This window comes from Cervus elaphus, chromosome 7, assembly GCF_910594005.1.
Source record: "Cervus elaphus chromosome 7, mCerEla1.1, whole genome shotgun sequence".
NCBI lineage: Eukaryota > Metazoa > Chordata > Mammalia > Artiodactyla > Cervidae > Cervus > Cervus elaphus.
The window spans coordinates 1,190,374-1,215,328 of NC_057821.1; the positions used below are offsets into that span (position 1 = coordinate 1,190,374).

Here is a 24,955-nt window from a genome sequence, read left to right on the forward strand (position 1 = left end):
GACTGGTGTTACAGTCTCTGCTTTGCAAAGAAGAAACAACCATTTTAGGTTCTCATGAAGGTGTTTAATTAAAGCTTAGGTCCCTTTTCATTCTCTACCCCTTCTAAGAACATACCTCTGTGATTTGTCAGTTGTTCAGTATTGTTTGTTTCTTGATAGCCAGACTATATTTAATATTGCTATACTGGCAGACATGGACTTCTCAGGTGGTTCAGTGGTGAAGAATCCCCCTGCCAACGCCGGAGGTGCAGGTTCGATCCCTGGGTCTGGAAGATCCCCTGGAGAAGGAAACGGCAACCCACTCCAGTATTCTTACCTGGGAAATCCCATGGACAAAGAAGCCTGGCAGGCTATAGTCCAAGGGGTCCCAAAGAGTTGAACAAGACTCAAGGACTAAAACAGCAAACAATTTGCAGATATATTGGAAGGTTTGTCTCCACTTACTCCTGTGGGACTGCTTCCCCCACCTCTGGTCGGCTCAGACACAGGCAGTGACTTGTGTCTTTGGAGGAAAGGAAAGGTTGAACAGGAAACTCTCAGCTGGGGCCTTAATTATCCTGGTCACTGACCACAAAGACAATGACTCCTGCTCCTGGTGACCATGGGGCATGAACTGTCATAAAGACTGTCAGTTTTGTGCTGAGAGGGAAATTACCCAGAGCTGAAAAGAAAAATAATTTCAAGCCTTCCTCAACTTTCAACAAGATTCAGAGCAGAGAGATACCCAAGGGACTAATGTCAAATGGGTTAATTTGAAGTGAAGAGACCCACCCATCTCCAGGGCATCTATATGTCAAGTAAGTAAATGGCTAAATTGAAACTGTCATCAAGGGAAGTTTCCCTTCAAGATCTCCATTACATTGTCTCAAATGGATCTAATCAAGCTCTGTGTGTTTTTTTTCCTCACTTAAATGCATCTTAATTCACAGAAGAGGCTTCCCTGGTGACTCAGATGGACCTGGGCTTGATCTCTGGGTCATGAAGATTCCCTGGAGAAGGGAATGGCTACCCACTTCAGTGTTCTTGCCTGGAGAATTCCATGGACACAGGAGCCTGGTGGGCTATAGTTTTTCCAGTAGTCACATATGGATGTGAGAACTGGACCATAAAAAAGGCTGAGTGCTGAAGAATTGATGCCTCTGAATTGTGGTGCTGGAGAAGTCTCTTGAGAGTCCCTTGGACTGCAAGGAGATCAAACCAGTCAATCCTAAAGGAAACCAACTCTGAATAGTCATTGGAAGGACTGATGCTGAAGCTGAAGCTCCGGTACTTTGGACACCTGACGTGAAAAGCCGACTCACTGGAGAAGACCCTGATGCTGGGAAAGACTGAAGGCAAAGGGATAAGGGGAAAGCAGAGTATGAGATGGTTGGATAGCATTACTGATTCAATGGACACGAATCTGAGGAGATAGTGAAGGACAAGAAAGCCTGGTGTACTGCAGTCCATGGGATCATAAAGAGTCAGACACAATTTAACAACTGAACAACAGCAGCAAATTCACAGGAGACATATTACTGATTCCAGCTGGGTCTGAGTGAGTAGGGAGAGGATGAGAGAAGCAGGAATGACAGATGTTCCAGGAAAGAGGGGCTGATGGGTGGGCAGGCCCTGGGGATGCTCTCTGACCTGCCTGCTCAGAGATCTCTGGGCTTTAAACACTGATGTTTTTGTCACAACCACACCTACAGTGCTGAGGAAAATTTAAGCATTTGCTCCAGCTCTGATTTCTTAAGAAGCAGTTTCAACTAGCTACATATATCATTCCTGACTATCAAGATGTAGAGAAAACACAGAAACTTTGCCTCTGGGGCCTGTCTAGGTAACCTCTGATCCCCTTTCTGCTGTACTCCCAGCAATCTGCTAGCAGCCTGAGCAGGAGAGAACATACTGTTTTCCAAAAAGTGCATCCATAAGGGGAAAAAAAAAAATCACACAGCAGCCTAGTAAAACACGCTCCTGTACTAAATGCAAACATACCCTGTAATGGCTTTGTAAGAAGACAATTCAAAATAAAATTTAAAAGTGTATACTGATTAATTTGTGATTTCAGTTAAATGCCAGTAATATTAAGGGGAAAAAAACACAGTGTGACTGTTCACCTGTGACTCCCTGAAGTTCTGTCTGAAGCATCCCAAGGGACAACTTTGAATGCCTGTGGCATTTAACATTCACTGCTGCAGCTCTTTCTGCATAAAATAAATAAAAATCCATTGCTACCGTTTGTTTTGTTTTGCTTCTCATATACAGTAATGTTAAGTAGGGAGTTAGGCATTAGCAACAAGGGATGGCCTAGCCTAAAGGGATGCAAGCTGATCTCTAAATCTCACCCTAGACATGCCCAGGAAAACTCACAGATATGCTACAAAAATAACCACAGAGACTTTTCCAACTGCTGCACAAGCACTCTAGGCACACAGTGGATGAAAACTAACCCCAGGGGCTTCTCCAGGTCCAGCACACAGTGCCCTTGATGCACAGATGTGTCCTCAAGGGACCTTAGGCAGCCAGGGGCCCATTAAGGGCTCATAAATATTCTACACATATATCCAACAGACTAAATTATGGGAAAGTCATGTGCAATAAAGCCTACTGTTATGTAACTTGCAACCGTCAGCCAGCCTTGAGCATACATCTATTTGCATTCCTTTTCCTGATTGGTGGCTGGTACAAGCCCTACCTCACACAGGGCAGAACCAAGAGGAGAAGATGGGAAGGATTAAAAAGGGAAAGTCAAGAGGGATCGTGGCCACTCCTTCAGGTCAGGTACTCCCTCTTCTCAGGAGTGTACTATTCATCGCTCATAAAAGATCTGTCTGCTTGAGCTGTAAACCAATCTGTTGTTTAAATTCTTGCCACAACAAGACAGGAGCCTGAGATATCCTGCCTGCCTGAGCTATAATTAGTCCATCCTTCCAAATCTCTGTAAACCAAATCGACACCCCTAACCAAGTGTCAGAAAACATACACTAGAGAGGCAATCAGAGTTGAGTTGATTTTTAGCTTTTCAGTTCTTATTTGTTTGAAGTTCTGTACTGACAAGACTATAAGATGATTTTGCTAATTTCTTATCTTAGAGATAAAATGAGAATTGCCCAGCAAGCCTATAAACCATCCAAACATGTAGTACTTCATTATGACTAAATAACATGTATGACAGAGCTTATTTGTCCATCTCCTGTGAAATCTTCATGTTTACCAAACGTGCAGCTCTGAGATCTGGTCTGATTCTATAAAAGCATCATTGTGCATCTTTCAGGGCCCCTGAGTTACTCAGAACAGATATGAGTTTGGATCATTCATGGGATCACTCAGAATAGGCATCATTTCCCTCTGATGTGTAGAGAACAGTGGGGAGTCCAGGATGCCCAGGAGGCCAGGCACTCTATTCCAAGGCCCTCACCACTTCCCACAGATACACCATTACACTTCTTAAGTCAATGGCTCCTTTTTCAATTAAATACAGTATAGGATCATGTCAGGGAAATAACCATGATAACTAAATTAGCCATCCATACTTCACTGCTCACTCAGCCAGAAGCCTCTGGAAAAAGTTCCATTGATGGTATAAGTTACATTTTCTTTAGTGATGTTATTTAGCTGAATTCATTACACTTTGTAAGCACACTGTGAAAGCCTTGGATAAAAAGAGTATGTACCGACAACCTGTTATATAAAATAGAGTAGTAAAGTGAGACTCCAAAAAGGATGAGATCTAAGCATCACAAAATGCAAATACAACTGATAAAGGAGCATTTTTTTTTTCAGGGAGTTGGCATTCATCCCCAGTAAAGTATGGAACTATTATCTGTCAGGGTGAAGCCCCTCCGCTGGATTTCCTTGAAGGAAACACAGCAACAAGGGAGGATTCCACTGCAAAAATCACACTGTAGAGAGAACAGGGAACCCCTGAAATACCATCTTTCAGTCAGCAACTGGTTAAGAAGCTCCTCATTATGTTCAGAGCAAAGGCAGGAGCAGCCACGAAAGGTTCCACTGAGATATTCCAGCAGACTTAGTCACTGGCTATGGTCTTCCTGGACCAGTTTCGATGTCACCAGTTAAACTAGCAATTCAGGGTTCCTCTGTGCTCTAACATGGGAAAAAAAGGATATCCCCACAAGAAGCAATGGAATTACATTGTATGAGCAAAGCAGTATGAGGTGATGGGGCAAAACATATCTTCATAGGGATGCCAATATTTAAAGTGGAGTAAACAATGACCAATCATGGTGTATGTCAGGATGGTGATGGTTTACTCACTAAGACATGTTTGACTCTTGCAACTCCATGAACTGCAGCCCACCAGGCTCCTCTGTCCATGGGATTTCACAGGCAAGAATACTGGAGTGGGTGGCCATTCCCTTCTCCAGGGCATCTTCCTGATCCAGGGATTGAACCTGGGTCTCCTGCATTGCAGGCAGATTCTTTACTGACTAAGCCACTAGCCCTCATTCATGTCAAGGATACATACTGTTAAGTAAATGACTTTCATGAACATTTCTGTATATTACACACAACATAAAAGTGAATTACTTTGGGGGAAAAATCAGCTGAATTTGCTAGACAACCATTTTAGAATTTGGACAGTGCTTAGAGGAGCTTCTACATACCTTTGGGGAAGTTGTCAAGTACGTCATAGGTATTATTTACTCTTGGAAAAATACTATGGCAAAATTGTTGCAACCTTGAGATACTTACTGCTCAGATTACAAACACAGACATAATTTGCAAAGATAATCCATTGTGCTTTTCACTCCTCTCTCCAGCAAATCCTGTTAGCCAGTGATCACTATCCCCTTAAGCCCTAGAGAAGCCACGGAGGACAAAGACCAACTGAGAAAACAAGAAACAGTACGTGTGGTGTCGCCCCCTTTGTCAGGAAGAAGAGATGGAAGCCCAGAGGATTGTGGGAAAGAGGGGAAATGGAGGAAGGGTGAAAGGTCGTGGGAGAAGTGATTCAGACACCTTGCTCAGGAATGAAGTCCCAGGGGGACAGAGAGTGAGAGAAACAAACAAGCAGAGGAGAGGCTTTCTGGGGGCCCGTGTGGAGTTTGGAGAGATCATCGTGTAGGGGCTGGGCGGTCATTACTAAGAGTCTCCAACAGTTTCCGGTTTTCTCCCTTCCAGGCCCAGGCAGGATTGCGCTTCCCCGCCCCCTGGTGGCTGAGAGGGGCTGCGTGACCACCGCTGGCCACAAGCTGAGTGGAAGCGATAGGTCACTTCGGGACAGGACGAAGTCATTCACAGGATTCCCCGCCCCCCCACCTCCCCACATAGTGACCCAGAATTCCCCACAGGCCACCAAAAGGGGGCATAGAAGTTAAATGAGAGTCTGACTGGATCTGAACAGGTTAACTTGACAAAGACAAATTAAACCTGTAATCAAGGGAACTCAGGCTGGAAACCAAATGAGACTCAAGGTCAGGCTTCAAGGAGGCAAGGAGTGACACCAGACAGATTCCTAAAGGGATAGTGGCTTATTCCCTGGGAACATGATCTTACCAAGAGGTATATCTGCCACAGGTTTCAGGAATGGGTGCCCAGTAACCCCCAGAGTTAAGAGCAGACAAACGTCCCTCAGCAGATAACAAGGAGCTGAGACCCCAACATGGGGCACCCCTCCTACTGTTCAGCTCCATGAGGGCAGGAGCCCGTCTGTAAACCCAAATACTGTCTTGGACAGAAGTAGGAGCAAGGAACTCTGAGCATCCCTGGAAGATGTTCTTCTGTTCAAAAGAGGCTATGAATCCAAAAGAGACAAGATTGCCTTATTTGGGGGGTAGTTCTATAATTTGGGCTACATGATAGACACAAACGACAACACTGTCTCCCTGGAAGTTGTTGACGACACTGAAAACACTCTTGGTTTGTCCTGGTTTGTATCATCTAGTGCCTTAGGCTCTATGGGGAAACAGAAGACTCTAGATCTTGAAAAGGACCACTGAAGAATCAGAAAAGATGAGTTCTATGCAATTCCACATGACAACTCTATAGCCTGGTCTACACAAACTCTGGGATTTGATGGTTTCTCCTCCCACATGCTACTAACATGCATTTTATTATTTTATTTATTTATTTGGCCTTGCTCCATGGCATGTGAGATCTTGGTTCCCTGACCAGGGACTGAACCTAAGTCCCCTGTATTGGAAGCACGAGTCAACCATTGGATCCCAAGGAAGTCCCTACAATAGTGCATTTTAGAGGAGCTGTGATTTAATAATAAAGTTACATGGTTGTCAGGACAGTGCCGCCCAGGCTTTAGTATGTGGGTGTACAGATGCTGTTACACTTGGCTTATTCATTGCACTCAACAACCACAGTGCATCTACAGGATCACTTGTTTAAAAAATAATAACAACAGAAAAAAAGTGGCTTCAAGAAAAAATGTGTATTGGCCTTAAATGGTCTAAAAATTTTTAGAAGCACAGACAAACAGAATGCAAAATCTGACATCCAGAGGCAAAAATTTCCCAGTACATTCATATATCTATAAAAATTTAATTCATAAGCTCTTTTATGGCAATTTGAATTGCTCAGACTAGTATTTGGGAATACTGACCAGGTCTACCAGGCTTCTAGCCTGTGAATAAATGATAGGAATATTTGAGAACTATGATTCTATGAAAAAATATGAGGGGAAAGTTAATTATTATAAGATTTGCATCAGAAATTTTTGATGTAATATTCTGATTTATATCAGGAATTGACATACTTTTTGACATTTTAAATTATTATTCACTCTTTCCCTTATTTTTTAACTTTGTTATAACAAAGAATGAATTTTATATCATATCTTATTTGGGATACTGCAGATCCAAATAATCAGACATTGCAGGTTATAAGAAAATGTTCACTGTCTAATGCCCAAGTCTAAGCATTTTCCCCTAATGTAATCATACATATTTATTTTCTGCTAAAACCTATAGCATTAACTTGTACTAGTAAGTGTACTTCCTAACTTGAAAAATAAGTATCTTAAAACTGAGAATAGTTCTAAAATTCTTAGTCATTCACTGTATTGGAACTTCAGACAAAAATCTTTCTTGGCTCCACCAAAATATATGTCTATTTTGAGGAAACGGGATCAATGTCAGTATGAGAAGGTGAAGAATTACAAAGAAAAAAGAAGACATCCAGTCATTTCAGCTTGTTTCCATCTACTTCCTGTTGGCAATACACAAATAGCAATCTGAAATGTCATTTTTGATCAAGCTAAATTTGAAGCAATCTCATTTGCGCTGTCACTGATGAGTGGCTTGCTGCAGTAGAGTGCATGAATTTCAGCATCTGGGCCATGAATAGAGTGGTTCCTCTTTCTGGGAATGACGGTTTATGCAAGCATTTTGGAAAAACAAAAAAGAACATGATACCATGCAGGGCCCTATGGGGCTCCTGGGCACAACTTTCTATGTCCCTCATTTCTTTGATTACAGGAAACAGCCTTCATTCAGCCTCTATGACCTCCCCTGAGTTCCAATGGGCAGATTCATGCAGTTGTTAATTAGGGAAGGGAGGGATGTGAGACCAGGAAGAAAGTCAAGAGCAGCTTTTGGACAAGGTCCTGTTTCCCCATCAACAGATATACACAACAATATCTTTGAACTATTTTGCAGATGTTGAAGCTGCCTCGAGGTGGGAGAAGTTAACGATCAATGACAGTATGCTGCCCACAAGCCTGGAGACCCCAGGCCAGTTGGACCTGAAGGTTGACTCCATTTACCTCACCACCAAACCATCAGAAGAATGTCCATGAGCTGATCACATCCTCTTTGAACAATTGCTATAAAAACTCTCATTATCTCTCCGAAGTGTGGACACATGATTTAAAAAGCATTAGTCCCACTGTGGCCCCCTTTGCCTGGCAAGGTAATAAAGCTATCCTTTACCACTTCACCCCAAACTCTGTCTCTTAGATTCAACTCAGCACCAGTGTACAGAGAAACTGAGCTATCAGCCTCAAACAAAATGTGTGTATGATGCTGTGCTTAGTCATTCAGTTGTGTCCGACTCTTTGGGACCTCACGGACTATAGCCTGCCAGGCTCTTATGTCCATGGGGATTCTCCAGCCAAGAATGATAGGAGAAGCACACTGACTGAAACCGCCCACGCTGGCCAGGCACCATAGTAAACATTTGCATAAGTTGTTTTACAACAGGAGGTCCTGGTAAGCAACACAGAACTAACAAGCCACCACCAACAGGAAGAGTTCAGGAAAGGTCAAAAGGTGACACGATGTGTCTAACCACCTCTCAGAATCCTTCTTGCTGGCATCCATCTTGGCTGAGCAATGCGTGTGCCACCAGGAAGGACTCTGAGTCAGAATGATTGGCCAAAGACAACCCGGAAACTAATCCCATCACCATAAAACTCGAGGCTGCAAGCCACGTGACAGCAGTTCTCCCTGGTTCCCTCATCCTCCTGCTCTCCACCCAGGTGCCCCCCACCCCAATAAAATCTCTTGCTTTATCAGCACATGTATCTCCTTGGAAAATTTAATTCTGAGTGTTAGACAAGAGCCGACTTTCGGGCCCTGGAAGGAGTCTCCCTTCCTGCAACAAGAATGCTGGAGTGGGTTGCCATGCTCTCTTCCAGAGAATCTTCCCAACTCAGGGATTAGACCCAGGTCTCCTGCATTGCAGGCAGATTCTTTACCATCTGAGCCACCAGGGAAGCCCAAGAATACCAGTGTGAGTAGCCTATCTCCTTCTCCAGAGGATCTTTCCAACCCAGGAATTGAATTGGGATCTCCTGCATTGCGGGTGGATTCTTTATCAGCTGAGCCACCGGGGAAGCCCAAATGTGTGTTTACTTCCTTCTGAAAGTGAAAGTGAAGTCGCTCAGTCGTTTGCGACCCCATGGACTGTAGCCCACCAGGCTCCTCTGTCCATGGGATTCTCCAGGCAAGAAAACTGGAGTGGGCTGCCATTTCCTTTTCCAGGGAATCTTCCCAACCCAGGGATTGAACCCAGGTCTCCCGAATTTCAGGCAGGCGCTTTAACCTCTGAGCCACCAGGGAAGCCCATACTTCCTTCTAATCAACTTCAATGAGCTTCTGGTCAGAACCACACATGGAGAAGGCAATGGCACCCCACTCCAGTACTCTTGCCTGGAAAATCCCATGAATGGAGGAGCCTGGTGGGCTGTAGTCCATGGGGTCGTGAAGAGTCGGGCAGGACTGAGGGACTTCACTTTCACTTTTCACTTTCATGCACTGGAGAAGGAAATGGCAGCCCACTCCAGTGTTCTTGCCTAGAGAATCCCAGGGACAGCAGAGCCTAGTGGGCTGCCGTCTAAGGGGTCGCACAGAGCTGGACACGACTGAAGAATCTTAGCAGCAGCAGCAGCAGCAGTAGAACCACACATTTCACCATCACACCTGTGTTTACAGATCACATGACCAGAGAGAACACAGCGATGCTGGAAAGGAGCATCTGAAATGCTACAGAACCAATCTGAGGAATAACAATAATTGTAAAAACAAAAGGCTATTTTTATATGCAAGATACAGAATGAAAGTCCAGCATGGTTTACTAAGATAGTCTTTGGTTTGGGTTTTGTTTTTTTAACTTTCGTCTGGAAAACCTTGGATAAACTGGATAAAGTTTCCTTAGGAGATTTTTTAGAAGAAAAAAATGAAATCATATTACAACATTCTTATTTAGAATATACAGATTTCAGCAATCTTATTTTTATGAGAAATATTGGGTAACATAATTCTAGGAAATATCAACTTAATATTAATAGAAACAAAAGCAGCTGATATGATTAGACTCTCTGCTTGAGTTCTGCCTGTCCCTGGAAACATGTGGATCTACCCTGACTTCTCTGCTCATCCCTCTCAATATCCTTCACAGACCTCTTTCTTCTATTTATTGTAAAGTCTTCTCTAAGAAATAGTTTACTCCTTTTCATAAATTAATAGAAAACAAAATAAATGCATAAATAAAATGTGAAAGCAAAACTATATATAAAATGAAAAACATTAAATGTGCAATAAATTCTAATAAATCAGTATTGTTATGTGTTGAATCGGTGATGTACTTTAAAGTCATCAGATACCTTCAATTTTGAATTTTTTGAATTTGGTTTATACCAGGGGTCAAATTTATAGATAGACAGATACACACTCACACAATCAAAAGTTATACATAGATTATTCTCTTATCACCTTTATGTATCAGGTAGATGAAGTGATGGGCTATTATGTATAAAGCTCTTGGTGGAAGCTGTAATATTGGAGGCATTTCTAATTCTAATGAACATTATAAGAAACTAGGAATGTAAGACAGGCCACCTTCTTTAAAACCTGCGAATATTATAACATAGACCAAGGGAATTTTAAGCATATATCAGGGAGTCCAACATGGTTTTCATTGCTAGATCATACACAAAATATTTTTTTAAAGCTAAAACTACTATATATGAAGAATCATCATCATCACTATGCTCATTCTGCTCATCCACATTTTATACTATCCATATTTTACCTCACAGTAATCTAAAGTGAACTAATATGTTCTCCAGCATTCGCCAAGGCAAAGGAAATGCCAAAAAAAGACTCCAAGATGCTGACTTTTAATAGAAAACACACATAAATAATCCCTTAGTAGGAATATTGATAAATTGTGCTATCTAAAGCATGCTTTAGAAATGGGTCTGAAATCAGGTGGTAGCATCTAGAAATATTAGCAAAATCTACACTATATACAATCAGAGTAGCAACAACCATTAAAAAAAAAACTTCATTAGCTGATTGCCACTCTCTTTAATTAATTTAAATATGCAAAGAGAGTAGTTTAAATATAGAAGATAAGCTTTGTACTTAGCATTTTATAATGATGGCTTATCATACTCTGAGTTATTAATTTTTTAATTAAATTGAATAGAAATAAGTTTATCTTAAACTTCAGGATTTTCCCTTCTAATGTTTATAAACTTTCCAGTGCTACCATACTGACAGTACTAGAGTCCTGAATCAGAAACATATTTGACATATGCAAATTTGAAACACAACACACAAGCCCCTTGAGCTTCTTTAAACTAATTAAATATGGCTTATTTAGGTTTTACAATTTTAGGGTACCACTGGAAAGTTTATATGATAACCTGATATTAGAGTAACTATTAGACCAAAATGGGTAATTTTAATTTAATTGATCTCATTGAAATCTAGATTATGGATGATGCTTTGAGGAGTAAATATCTGCCCATAAAATGCCTTTTCCTGGGCAAAGATGATGAAGGTAGGCAATTAACAGACATGCCTTCCCACCATGAGCTCAATGAATTTCTTCACCTGTTTTCTTACTTTTCCCTGCCCATTTATTGATCACTTACTGGGTTTTTGGAATTTGATTCTTAAGGACACAGTAAATTCAAGCTAGAAAATCTTGAACGCTAATCTTAAATGCTAATCTTAGAAAATGTCAAAGAGGGAGAAACACAGTCAATCCCCTAGTAGTATCTCCAGAGTTTACAGCAGTGTTTCTACATGAGGCAGTTAATTTTAACTTTTACTTTCTGAATAAATCTTTCATTTAAAAAATCTATCTCTTAAAAAAATATCAAAACATTAGAGTTTTATGTGTATGTATTCACGTGTTTAATCCACTGAATTAATATATGTGCAACAGAAAAAGTGATTAACTCAACAACATTCAAATAGCAAAAGTGGATGAATAACTCTCCAAAAAATTGTCACTAACTCCTTTCCCACTAATAGGAAGGGGATCTTTATTTTCAGTAGCAGCCTTCACCTGGTTTTCTCAGGCCAAGTCTGGGGATGAAGTCATTTTCCCACCATATCCTATGGCAGCTTCACATCTCACAGACATATGCAGTGGCCTATTGAGTTTTCCCCAGTGGCTGTGACCCTGGCTCTTCATGTGTTGTTTTAGTTATTCCTAACCAGCACACTTGATTAGTCATCCTTCTATAACCAGTTCTAAAACTAAAAAGGAGATTAACAAGCAAACAGTTGCAGACTCACCATCCCTGCGATTAAGACTTGCAAAGCCAGGGCCATGGCTACTAGACAGCTCCGAGGAACTGGTGAAGGAAGCCCGGGGCAAGGAGGACGCCAGAGGAGCATCACAGTTATCTGGGGGGAAACACACCACATTCTGGTTAACACATTGACTGACGCCTCTCTGTCTTCTTCCTGCCCTTTTACTTTCATCTCCTTCTCATTCCCCTCCCACTCTCCATCTTTTCATTCTTAATTCCCTTTCCTTTATCCAACAGGCTAGGAAAGCACTAGAGCCTGTGGTAAACATTAGTCTTGATCAGAGGTTTATTAATAAACCTTTAACATCGTGGTAGCATTTGTCACTTACCCATGGTGTATACTGTTCCTCCTGCCAAGCAAGAGACTTGGGTTAGATCTCTTGGTCATGAAGATCCCCTGGAGGAGGAAATGGCAACCCACTCCAGTATTCTGCCTGGCAAATGCCTTGGACAGAGGAGTTACAATCCATGAAGTCATTAAAGAGTCAGATATGACTGAACTAGACAACAAAAACACTGGTGTAAATACTTATACTGTGGCCAATTCAAGGCTATCAATGTGATGTCACTAATCATGAAGTTGGAAAGAGAATGCATGTATTACATCATTATATGGCATTTTCACCACACAGATTCAAGGTATGTAAATAACCTCAAGAGATTAGATAACAGTAAGATGCCATAAAAATAAAGTAGCAAACACCCTCTTCCAACAACACAAGAGAAGACTCTACACATGGACATCGCCAGATGGTCAACACTAAAATCAGATTGATTTATTCTTTGTAGCCAAAGATGGAGAAGCTCTATACAGTTAGCAAAAAAAAAAAAAAAGACCAGGAGCTGACTGTGGCTCAGATCATGAACCCCTTATTGACAAATTCAGACTTTAATTGAAAAAAGTAGGGAAAACCACTAGACCACTCAGGTGTGACCTAAATCAAACCCCTTATGATTATATAGTGGAAGCAAGAAATAGATTTAAGGGGCTGGATCTGATAGAGTGCCTGACAAACTATGGACAGAGGTTCATGACATTGTACAGGAGACAGGTTTCAAGACCATCCCCAAGAAAAAGAAATGCAAAAAAGCAAAATGCTGTCCAAGGAGGCTTTACAAATAGCTGTGGAAAAAAAAGAGAAGTGAAAAGCAAAGGAGAAAAGGAAAGATATACCCACTTGAATGCAGAGTTCCAAAGAATAGCAAGGAAAGATAAGAAAGCCTTCCTCAGCGATCAATGCAAAGAAATAGAGGAAAACAATAGGATAGAAAAGACTAGAAATCTCTTCAAGAAAATTAGAGATACCAAGGGAATATTTCAGGCAAAGATGGGCTCAATAAAAGGCAGAAATTGTATGGACCTAAAAGAAGCAGAAGAGGTGGCAAGAATACACAGAAGAACTGTACAAAAAAGATCTTCATGACCCAGATAATCACGATGGTGTGATCATGCACCTAGACCGGATATCCTGGAATGTGAAGTCAAATGGGCCTTAGGAAGCATCACTACAAACAAAGCTAGTGGAGGTGATGGAATTCCAGTTGAGCTATTTCAAATCCTGAAAGATGATGTTGTGAAAGTGCTGCACTCAATATGTCAGCAAATTTGGAAAACTCAGCAGTGGTTACAGGACGAGAAAAGGTCAGTTTTCATTCCAATCCCAAAGAAAGGCAATGCCAAAGAATGCTCAAATTACCACACAATTGCACTCATCTCACACGCTAGTTAAGTAATGCTCAAAATTCTCTAAGCCAGGCTTCAGAAGTACATGAACCATGAACTTCCAGATGTTCAAGCTGGATTTAGAAAAAGCAGGGGAACCAGAGATGAAATTGCCAACATCCGCTGGATCATTGAAAAAGCAAGAGAGTTCCAAAAAAAAAAGAAAAAAATCTGTATCTGCTTTACTGACTATGCCAAAGCCTTTGACTGTGTGGATCACAATAAACTGTGGAAAATTCTGAAAGAGCTAGGAATACCAGACCACCTTGCCTCTTGAGAAATCTGTATGCATGTCAAGAAGCAACAGTCAGAACTGGATATGGAACAACAGACTGGTTCCAAATAGGAAAAGGAGTACGTCAAGGCTATATATTGTCACTCTGCTTATTTAACTTATATGCAGAGCACATCATGAGAAACGCTGGGCTGGAAGAAGCACAAGCTGGAATCAAGATTGCTGGGAGAAATATCAATAACCTCAGATATGCAGATGGCACCACCCTTATGGCAGAAAGTGAAGAGGAACTAAACAGCCTCTTGATGAAAGTGAAAGAGGAGAGTGGAAAAGTTGGCTTAAAACTCAACATTCAGAAAACTAAGATCACGGCATCTGGTCCCTTCACTTCATGCCAAATAGATGGGGAAACAACAGAAACAGTGACAGACTTTATCTTTTGGGGGGCTCCAAAATCACTGCAGATGTTGACTGCAGCCATGAAATTAAAAGATGCTTGCTCCTTGAAAGAAATGCCATGAATAATCTAGACAGCATATTAAAAAGCAGAGACATTACTTTGACAACAAAGGTCCATCTGGTCAAGGCTATGGTTTTTCCAGTGGTCATGTATGGATGTGAGAGTTGGACTGTGAAGAAAGCTGAGCGCTGAAGAATTGATGCTTTTGAGCTGTGGTGTTGGAGAAGACTCTTGAGAGTCCCTTGGACTGCAAGGAGATCCAAGCAGTCCATCCTAAAGGAGATCAGTCCTGGGTGTTCATTGGAAGGACTGATGCTTAAGCTGAAACTCCAGTACTTTGGCCACCTGATGTGAAGAGCTGACTCATTTGAAAGGACCCTGATGCTGGGAAAGATTGAGGGCGGGAGGAGAAGGGAACGACAGAGGATGAGATTGTCAGATGGCATCACTGACTCAATGGACATGAGTTTGAGTAGGCTCCAGGAGTTGGTGATGGACAGGGAGGCCTGGTGTGCTGCAGTCCATGGGGCCACAAAGAGTTGGAGATGACTGAGTGACTGAACTGAACTAAACTGAAGATGCCATAAAATAAAGTAGTATATGTCAAAATTTCAGAATGCATTACTTTGTTTTTATATGATTTACTTTATTATGCTAATTTATAAATTACTAAATTAATAAGTAATTTAATTTTATAATGATTGTATTTTCATACAAAATTCACTGAAAATTAATGATTAGGACTTCATAGCTGCTAAAAATTGGCTCCAGCACAATAGTCCTCAATGGGAAAATATTAAAAGTACTTCCTTGAAAGTCAGAAAGAACATCTTAACTACTGTTTCTATTGAACACTGCACTAAAAGTCCTATTAGGACATAAAAGAAAATTTAAAAAATAAAAGCACAAAATTGGCGGGAAAAAAGGAACTGTTATCATTTCCAGATATTTATATAGGCTGAAATTCTGAAAGTCATGGGCTAGCTTCATAATTCCTTATACAAAAGCTGATTACATTTCTAAACTTATTCATAGTTAGAAAATAAATTAAATAGAATAGCAAATGGCAACAAAACATACAAAATACCTAAGAATGAATCTTACAGAGCTTGCAAGATGTTTATGGAGATTATGATAAAAATTGTACTGAAAGACATTAAAGAATAACTACATAAGCTCAGACTGCAATGATCGCAAATAGGAAGACAGTATTTCTAATGTATTGGTTTTCTCTAGTTTGAATTGAAGATTCATTAGAAGTTCAATCAAAAGCCCAGGAGGTTTTTTCATAGAACTTGAAACACTGAACCACACAGTTCAAGGGTTCTTAATAACATGCAGTACAGATGTGATTTAGCAGGTCTGTTAAGATGAATAGAAAAAATTACATCTTTATTTTCACTAACCTCTAGCTAAATTTTAGCATATTCCTCAATCACAAATGTAGACAAAAGAGACTGTATTCACTAGTGCTATGCATTTGTTACCAACGTAAATTACAGATACCCAGAAATATTGTTTATGGTCCTCCTTACTTCAAAATAACAGCATTTATTAAAATCACCACTAGAAAAATAAATAAATAAAATCACCACTAGATCTTGTTATTTAATGCTCTAATAATTAAGAAGACAGAGTATAATTTCTAATATATTGATATTAGCATCTCAATATAACTATTTACTTTGTAACCAGATGTATACATTTTACACATTTCACAAGCATTGCTCTGAAAAGAGGTCACAGCTTCAGCAAAGTGCCAGAAGGATCCATGGCACAAATAAATCACCACCCCAGTTTGGATGCATGAGACAAGTGCTCGGGCCTGGTGCACTGGGAAGACCCAGAGGGATCGGGTAGAGAGGGAGGTGGGAGAGGGGATCGGGATGGGGAATACATGTAAATCCATGGCTGATTCATGTCAATGTATGACAAAAACCACTACAATATTGTAAGGTAATTAGCCTCCAACTAATAAAAATAAATGGAAAAAAAAAAAAAAAAAGAGCAAAGAATCTCCCATAGTGGGTGTGCGTATTATAGGTACAAGCTGTTGAGATATTCCTGGGAGATGATTATTACTGGGACATTTTTCAGAAAATTCCAGAAGATGGGGACCATCCACAATCCATAGTCAGCTGCGCTAATGCAAATGTTGACCTGACAGTTTCTCAAGGGTGACAGCCTGTTGTGGAGATGGAGCCTGCATCATTTCCCCCTTTAAATAAAGGGGTTCCTGGGGCCTAAGTAACCTCCTCAAGGTCACAAAGCTGTTTGAGGGCAAGTAAGGACTATTTCCATCAACTGCTTAACTTGGCAAGACTGCTCCTTTCCCAGCTCCCACCTCACCCCAGCACAGCTTTCTTTCTAAGTCTGGCCAGATGCTCCCCACTTAGGCACATCTTTCTCATCTCACCATTTTGAGATCTCTCCTTACTGGATTGAAAACTTGAGGACCAAGTGTGGATTCTGGAGCCAGATGGGGTGTGGGTTTGGCATTTACCAAGCTGCCTACTACTGTGGTGTCAGTGGCCTTCCCTAAGCTTCAGTTATATCATCTGTACAATGAGGATGTTACATAACTGAATCACACAACTGGGAAAAAGAAATCAAAGAATGACAGAGTTTCTATGAGGACTGAAGTATTTGTTTTTATTACTTTCTGTATGGTAACACAAGTCATCAAATAAACTTCTTCAAAATAGTCTATAAACATATTATCTCCATAGAGAGATACAGAAGGCAGCATTCAGAGTTCCAAGTCATATTTTCATTTTTTATTATTTCTTCAAAAGAAACCATAGTCTTTTTAAAAAAGAGTGAGATGTAATCACTTTTGTGATGCAATATTTGTTTTTGAGAAACAATTTTAAAAGTAATAGCTTTCTTTACAACCCTAATTGTTCCAATTCAGTTTCACACAGTCAAATCTGAGAATGCACATGATCAAAAAACATGACCACGTCCCACTACATGGAAGAGCAACTCTGTATATGCTTTCTGTGCATTCACTGTGTTTCTAAGTAAACTATATTCAAGCAACGCGAAGGCTCAGATGCCATCCAAAGTCTCCCTGACTATTGTTTTCTATCTGAAATGTCTATATTTTATACTATAATTCCTGAAGACAAAGTTGTAAAGACCCAATTTAACTTTTCTCTGGAATTATTAAAAAAATTTTTTGATTTCCACTGAATATCATTCTTATCAATATTCTGATAAATACTGTTTCTATCCCCCAATAAGCATGAATCCTGAAATGCTTCAAAGCTACAAGAATTATTCATAAACAATTGTTTTTAACAAATGAGATAGCAAAACAATTGATAAGTACAACCATTTACCACCTAGGCAGGAAAAAGAAGTGAGTACAAGTAATAAACTTATAAGAATTAACAAGTGAAAATAGATAATATTATAGTTAAATAGGCTAAAAGTAAGTTTATTTCTCTTTGTAATAACCACTCGTAACAATAACCACTTCGTAATAACCAGGCATACTCCCTCGAATGAAAAGGACAGTGTGGTGTGCTTAATCCACATAACTGGGGTTCCATTTTCATGCAGATTCTCAATCCATGTCTTCACTACTTTGGACTCCAGTTCTGAACTTAGCCAACTGTTTTGGGGGCACTGGCCAATTTCTAGCCCTCAGCTACACACACAGTGCAGAGGAGTTGATGACCCCTTGGAATCTACAGGACGTTCTAAGCTTATAAGACTGGCATGCAGGACACTCTAGGGACCCTTGAATAATTTCCCAGCTTCAGTTCAGTTGCTACCACCCTCACTTTCTCCCAAAAATATGTGCTGCAGCAGGTCCCAGTGTGTTCATATCTGCAGCTACCCAATGTGGGTCTACCTTTGGCACCTCTCTGCATGCCATGAGCTTGCATAACTACACTAGATCCAGTTGTTTAATTTCATGACCCTCAATGCCCACTCTGATAGGAAATAGGGTGGAGGACAGCAGAGGTGATTTCTAATTTCTTGCTTTTTCCAACAAGTTATGCATTCTAATAGTAGAGCATCCTTGGTGGCTTGCAAAGAACGTGCTTGCAATGCAGAAGACCTGGGTTCCATCTCTGGACCGGGAAGATCCTCTGGAGAAAGCAATGGTCACCCACTCCAGTATTCTTGCCTGGAGAATTCCACAGACAGAGGAGCATGGTGGACTACAGTTCATGGGGTCACAAAGAGTTAGACACAACTGAGCAACTAGCACTTCTGCTTTTCTAATAGTAGAACATATTTATATCTTTGCCAGAACAAAGTGAGAAAGGGAGCCTTAGACCATGTTCTTGGTTAATTCATTTAATTCACACATGCATATGTATTATGCCTAGCCATTAGCAGAGCCCAAAGATAAGCACTTTTATTTTTACTTCTTTGCTGTTCAGTCCCTCAGTTGTGCCTGACTCTGTGATCCCGTGGACTGCAGCATACCAGACTGCCCTGTCCTTCACCATCTCCCAGAGCTTGCTCAAACTCATGTCCATTGAGTCAATGATGCCATCCAACCATCTCATCCTCTGCCTCGCCCTTGTCCTCCTGCTTCCAACCTTTCCCAGCATCAGGGTCTTTTCTAATGAGTCAGCTCTTTGCTTCAGGTGGCCAAAGTATTGGAGATTCAGCTTCAGTATCGGTCCTTTAATTATAAATAAATAATCTTTCCCGCACTAATTTTGCATCATAATCATTTCATCAAGTCATAAACACTCCTTTCTTTAATGAAGACTCTTGCTTATCAGTTCAGTTCAGTTCAGTCGCTCAGTTGTGTCCAACTTCTTGCAACCCCATGGACTGCAGCATACCAGGCCTCGCTGTCCATCACCAACTCGTGAAGCCTACTCAAACTCATGTCCACTGAGTCAGTGATGCCATCTGACAGTCTCATCCTCTGTCATCCCCTTCTCCTTCTGCCCTCAATCTTTCCCAGCATCAGGGTCTTTTCAAATGAGTCAGCTCTTACATCAGGTTGCCAAAGTACTGGAGTTTCAGCTTCAGCATCAGTCCTTCCAATGAACACTCAGGACTGATCTTTAGGATTCCATAGACATCAAAAGGATAATAAACGAATAGTATGAGAAATTCTGTGGGCATAAATTTGATCATCTAGATGAAATGGACCAATTCCTTGAAAATATAGTTTATATCTAATAAAGAATTTGAAACAATAATTCAAATATTTTTTTAAAAATATATAATAATAACCTTCCAAAACAGAAAGCACCAAATCCAAATGGCTTCACTGGTGAATTCAGTGAAACATTTAAGGAAGAAATCATGCCACGTCTCCATAATCCCTTTTAGAAAATAAAAGCAGAGGGAATAATTTATGCCTTATTCCATGAGGCCAATATTACCACAATATAAAAAAAGTCACAGATACTACAAGAAAAAAAAACTTACAGACCAATATTTCTCATGAACACAGATACAAAATCCTCAACAAAATATTAGCAATCAAATCCAACAATGTACAAGAATAATTATATACTGCAAACAAGTGGAATTTGACCCAGGTATGCAGGGCTGGTTTAACATTCCAAAATCAATTTATATAATCCTTCATATCAATAAGCATAGATGCAGAAAAGCATCTGACAGAATCCAATACCTATCGATGGCAAAAACGCTTGGTAAACTAGGAGTAAAGGTGAACACACTCAACCTGATAAAGAATATATACGAAAAACTTACAGCTAACACTACACTTCTGGTGAAAACTTTGAAGTTTTCCCACTAAGATCAAGAAATAGGCAATGATTTTCCCTCTCACAACTCCTTATCCACATCCTACTGGAAGCTTATTTAATACAATTAAACAAGAAAAGGAAATTTAAAAAGTTACAGATTAGGAAGGAAAAAATCTGTTTTTGTTCATGGATGACAGGATCATCTCTATAAAAAAATCCAAAAGAATAGAAAAAAATAACTTCTGGAACTAAGACGTGGTTATAACAAAAACATAGGATACAGGTTAATATACAAAACCAATTGCATTTCTGTATATCACTCATCTATAAATGTAATTAAGGATCTGAAACACAATGCCATTTATATTCAGTTCAGTTCAGTTCAGTCACTCAGTTGTCTGACTCTTTGCCACCCCACGGACCAGATCACTCCAGGTCTCCCTGACCATCACTAACTCCTGGAGTTTACTCAAACTCATGTCCATTGAGTCAGTGATGCAATCCAGCCATCTCATCCTCTGTCATCCCCTTCTCCTCCTGCCCTCAATCTTCCCCAGCATCAGGGTCTTTTCCAGTGAGTCAGCTCTTTGCATCAGGTGGCCAAAGTACTGGAGTTTCAGATTCAACATCAGTGCTTCCAATGAACACCCAGGACTGATCTCCTTTAGGATGGACTGGGTGGATCTCCTTGCAGTCCAAGGGACTCTCAAGAGTCTTCTCCAACACCACAGGTCAAAAGCATCCATACTTCAGCACTCAGCTTTCTTTATACTCCAACTCTCACATCCATACATGACTACTGAAAAAACCGTAGCCTTGACTAGATTGACCTTTGTTGGCAAAGTAATGTCTCTGCTTTTTAATATGCTATCTAGGTTGGTCATAACTTTCCTTCCAATGAGTAAGCATCTTTTAATTTCATGGCTGCAGTCACCATCTGCAGTGATTTTGGAGCCCCCCAAAATAAAGTCTGTCACTGTTTCCATTGTTTCCCCTCTATTTGGCATGAAGTGAAGGGACCAGATGCCATGATCTTAGTTTTCTGAATGTTGAGTTTTAAGCCAACTTTTCCACTCTCCTCTTGCACTTTCATCAAGAGGCTTTTTAGTTCCTCTTCACTTTCTGCCATAAGGGTGGTGTCATCTGCATATCTGAGGTTGATATTTCTCCTGGCAATCTTGATTCCAGCTTGTGCTTCTTCCAGCCCAGTGTTTTTCATGATGTACTCTGCATATAAGTTAAATAAGCAGGGTGACAATATACAGCCTTGACATACTCCTTTTCCTATTTGGAACCAGTCTGTTGTTCCATACCCAGTTCTAACTGTTGCTTCCTGGCCTGCATACAGATTTCTCAAGAGGTGGGTCAGGTGGTCTGGTATTCCCATCTCTTTCAGAATTTTCCACAGTTTATTGTGATCCACACAGTCAAAGGCTTTGGCATAGTCAATAAAGCAGATGTAGATGTGTTTTGGAACTCTCTTGCTTTTTTGATGATTCAGCGGATGTTGGCAATTTCATCTCTGATTCCTCTAACTTTTCTAAATCCAGCCTGAACATCTGGAAGTTCATGGTTCATGTACTGCTGAAGCCTGGCTTAGAGAATTTTGAGCATTACTTAACTAGCGTGTGAGATGAGTGCAATTGTGAGGTAGTTTAAGCATTCTTTGGCATTGCCTTTCTTTGGGATTGGAATGAAGACTCACCTTTTCCAATCCTGTGGCCACTGCTGAGTTTTCCAAATTTGCTGGCATATTGAGTGCAGCACTTTCACAGTATCATCTTTCAGGATTTGAAATAGCTCAACTGAAATTCCATCACCTCCACTAGCTTTGTTCATAGTGATGCTTCCTAAGGCCCACTTGACTTCACATTCCAGGATATCTGACTCTAGGTGTGTGATCACACCATCGTGATTATCTGGGCCATGAAGATCTTTTTTGTACAGTTCTTCTGTGTATTCTTGCCACCTCTTCTTAATATCTTCTGCTTCTGTTAGGTCTGTACCATTTCTGTCCTTTATTGAGCCCATCTTTGCATGAAATGTTCCCTTGATAGCTCTGATTTTCTTGAAGAGATCTCTAGTTTTTTCCATTCTATTGTTTTCCTCTATTTCTTTGCATTGATCACTGAGGAAGGCTTTCTTTTCTCTCCTTGCTATTCTTTGGAACTCTGCATTCAAATGGGAATATCTTTCCTTTTCTCCTTTGCTTTTCGCTTCCCTTCTTTTCACCGCTATTTGTAAGGCCTCCTCAGATGGCCATTTTGCTTTTTTGCATTTCTTTTTCTTGGGGATGGTCTTGATCCCTGTCTCCTGTACTATGTCACAAAACTCCATCCATAGTTCATCAGGCACTCTGTCTATCAGATCTAGACCCTTAAATCTATTTCTCAATTCCACTGTATAATCATAAGGCATTTGATTTAGGTCATACCTGAATGGTCTAGTGGTTTTCCTTACTGTCTTCAATTTAAGTCTGAATTTGGCAATAAGGAGTTGGAGTGGTGATTGGCAGAGAGGCAGAGAGGTGATACCCCATGACCAACGTAGGCAGCAGTGGCTAAGCTTTACTGGAGCAGCTGTGAAGAGATACCTCACGTCCAAGGTAAGAGAAACCCAAATAAGATGGCAGGCACTGAGAGAGGGCATCAGAGGGCAAACAGACTGAAATCACAATCTCAGAAAACTAGCCAATCTGATCACACAGACCACAGCCTTGTCTAACTCAATGAAACTAAGCCATGCCATGTAGGGCCACCCAAGACAGACACTTCATGGTGGAGAGGTCTGACAAAATGTGGTCCACTGGAGAAGGGAATGGCAAACCACTTCAGTATTCTTGGCTTAAGAACCCCATGAACAGTATGAAATGGCAAAAAGATAGGACACTGAATGATGAACTCCCCAGGTCATTAGGTGGCCAATATGCTACTGGAGATCAGTGGAGAACTAACTCCAGAAAGAATGAAGAGATGGAGCCAAAGCATAAACAACACCCAGTTGTGGATGTGACTGGTGATAGAAGCAAGGTCTGATGCTATAAAGAGCAATAATGCACAGGAACCTGGAATGTTAGGTATACGAATCAAGGCAAATTGGAAGTGATCAAACAGGAGACAGTAAGAGTGACCGTTGACATTTTAGGAATCAGTGAACCAAAATGGACTGGAATGGGTGAATATAACTCAGATGACCATTATATCTTCTACTGTGGGCAAGAATCCCTTAGAAGAAATGGAGTAGCCATCATAGTCAACAAAAGAGTCTGAAATGCAGTACTTGGAATGAATTCAAAACTGACAGAATGATCTCTGTTCATTTCCAAAGGCAAACCACTGCATATCATGGTAATCCAAGTCTATGCCCTGACCAGTAATGCTGAAGAAGCTGAAGTTGAATGCTTCTATGAAGATCTACAAGACCTTTTAGAACTAACACCCAAAAAAGATGTTCTTTTCATTACAGGGAACTGGAATGTAAAAGTAGGAAGTCAAGAAACACCTGGAGTTACAGGTAAATTTGGCCTTGGAGTACAGAATGAAGCAGGGCAAAGGCTAGTAGAATTTTGCCAAGAGAACACACTGGTCATAGAAAACACCCTCTTCCAACAACACAAGAGAAGACTCTACACATGGACATCACCAGATGTCAACACTGAAATCAGATTGATTATATTCTTTGCAGCCAAAGATGGAGAAGCTCTATACAGTCAGCAAAACAATACCAGGAAGTGACTGTGGCTCAGATCATGAACTCCTTGTTGCCATTTATATTAGCATCTAAAAGTAAAAATACTCAGGTATAAACTTATCAAAATATGTATTAGATCTATTTGAGGAAGGGCTTCCCTAGTGGCTCAGATGGTAAAAATCCACTTGCAATGCAGAAGACCTGGGTTCAATCCCTGGGTCATGAAGTCCCCTGGAGAAGAAAATAGCTACCCACTCTGGTATTCTTGCCTGCAGAATTCCATGGACAGAGTAGCCTGGTTGGCTATAGTCCATGAGGTCACAAATGACTCATGTCATTTGTCACACTTGACTGAGTGACTAAAACAACAACACAATTTGACAAAAACTATAAGATTCTGATGAATGAAATCAAAGAAAAGCTAAATATCAATAAATGAAGAGATGCTCAATGTTCATGGACAATAATACTCAATATTGTCAAGATTTCAATTTTTTCCAATTTGATCATAGAGTCAAGGCAATCTCAGTCAAAATTCTAGCAAATTATTTTGTGGATATCACCAAATCTATTCTAAACTTTGTGTGATGAGGCAAAAGACACAGAATAGTAAACACAATATTAAAGAAGAACATGAAGAAGTTGTATGAATGACACTACCTGATTTTAAGACTTACCGTCAAGTTACAGCAGTCAAGACAGGATATTGGCAAAAGAACTGACAAATAGAAACAGAATAGAGAGCCCAGAAGTAGATCTAGAGAAAGACAATCAATGGACCTTTGCCAAAGGAGCAAAGGCAGCACAACAGAGTAAAGATAGTCTTTTCAACAAATGATACTGGAACAAATGGACTTCCGTAAGCAAAAACATGAATCCAGACACAGACTTTTCACCTCTAAAAAATTAATTCAAAAGAGATCACAGATATAACTGTAAAGCACAAAGCTATAAAACTCTTTGAAAGTAACATAGGAGAAAATCTAGATGAAAGTGTGTTCTGCAAAGATTTTGCAAATACAAAGGCACAATCCATGAAAAAAATTGATAAGATGGACTTTATTAAAATTAAAAACGCCTGCTCTGCAAAAGACACTGTCAACAGAAATAAAACACAAGCCAAAAGATGGGAGAAAAT

The 24,955-nt window shown here is 40.4% G+C and overlaps 1 protein-coding gene across 1 annotated transcript in view; it reads right to left on the reverse strand.

The window, feature by feature from the left end:
- Nucleotides 1-24,955, reverse strand: part of LOC122696852 (contactin-associated protein-like 3) — a 219,511-nt gene that overhangs the window by 166,456 nt on the left and 28,100 nt on the right. The window contains 1 exon segment of the mRNA XM_043906968.1: nucleotides 11,994-12,104. Coding sequence (XP_043762903.1) covers nucleotides 11,994-12,104 — 111 coding nt within the window.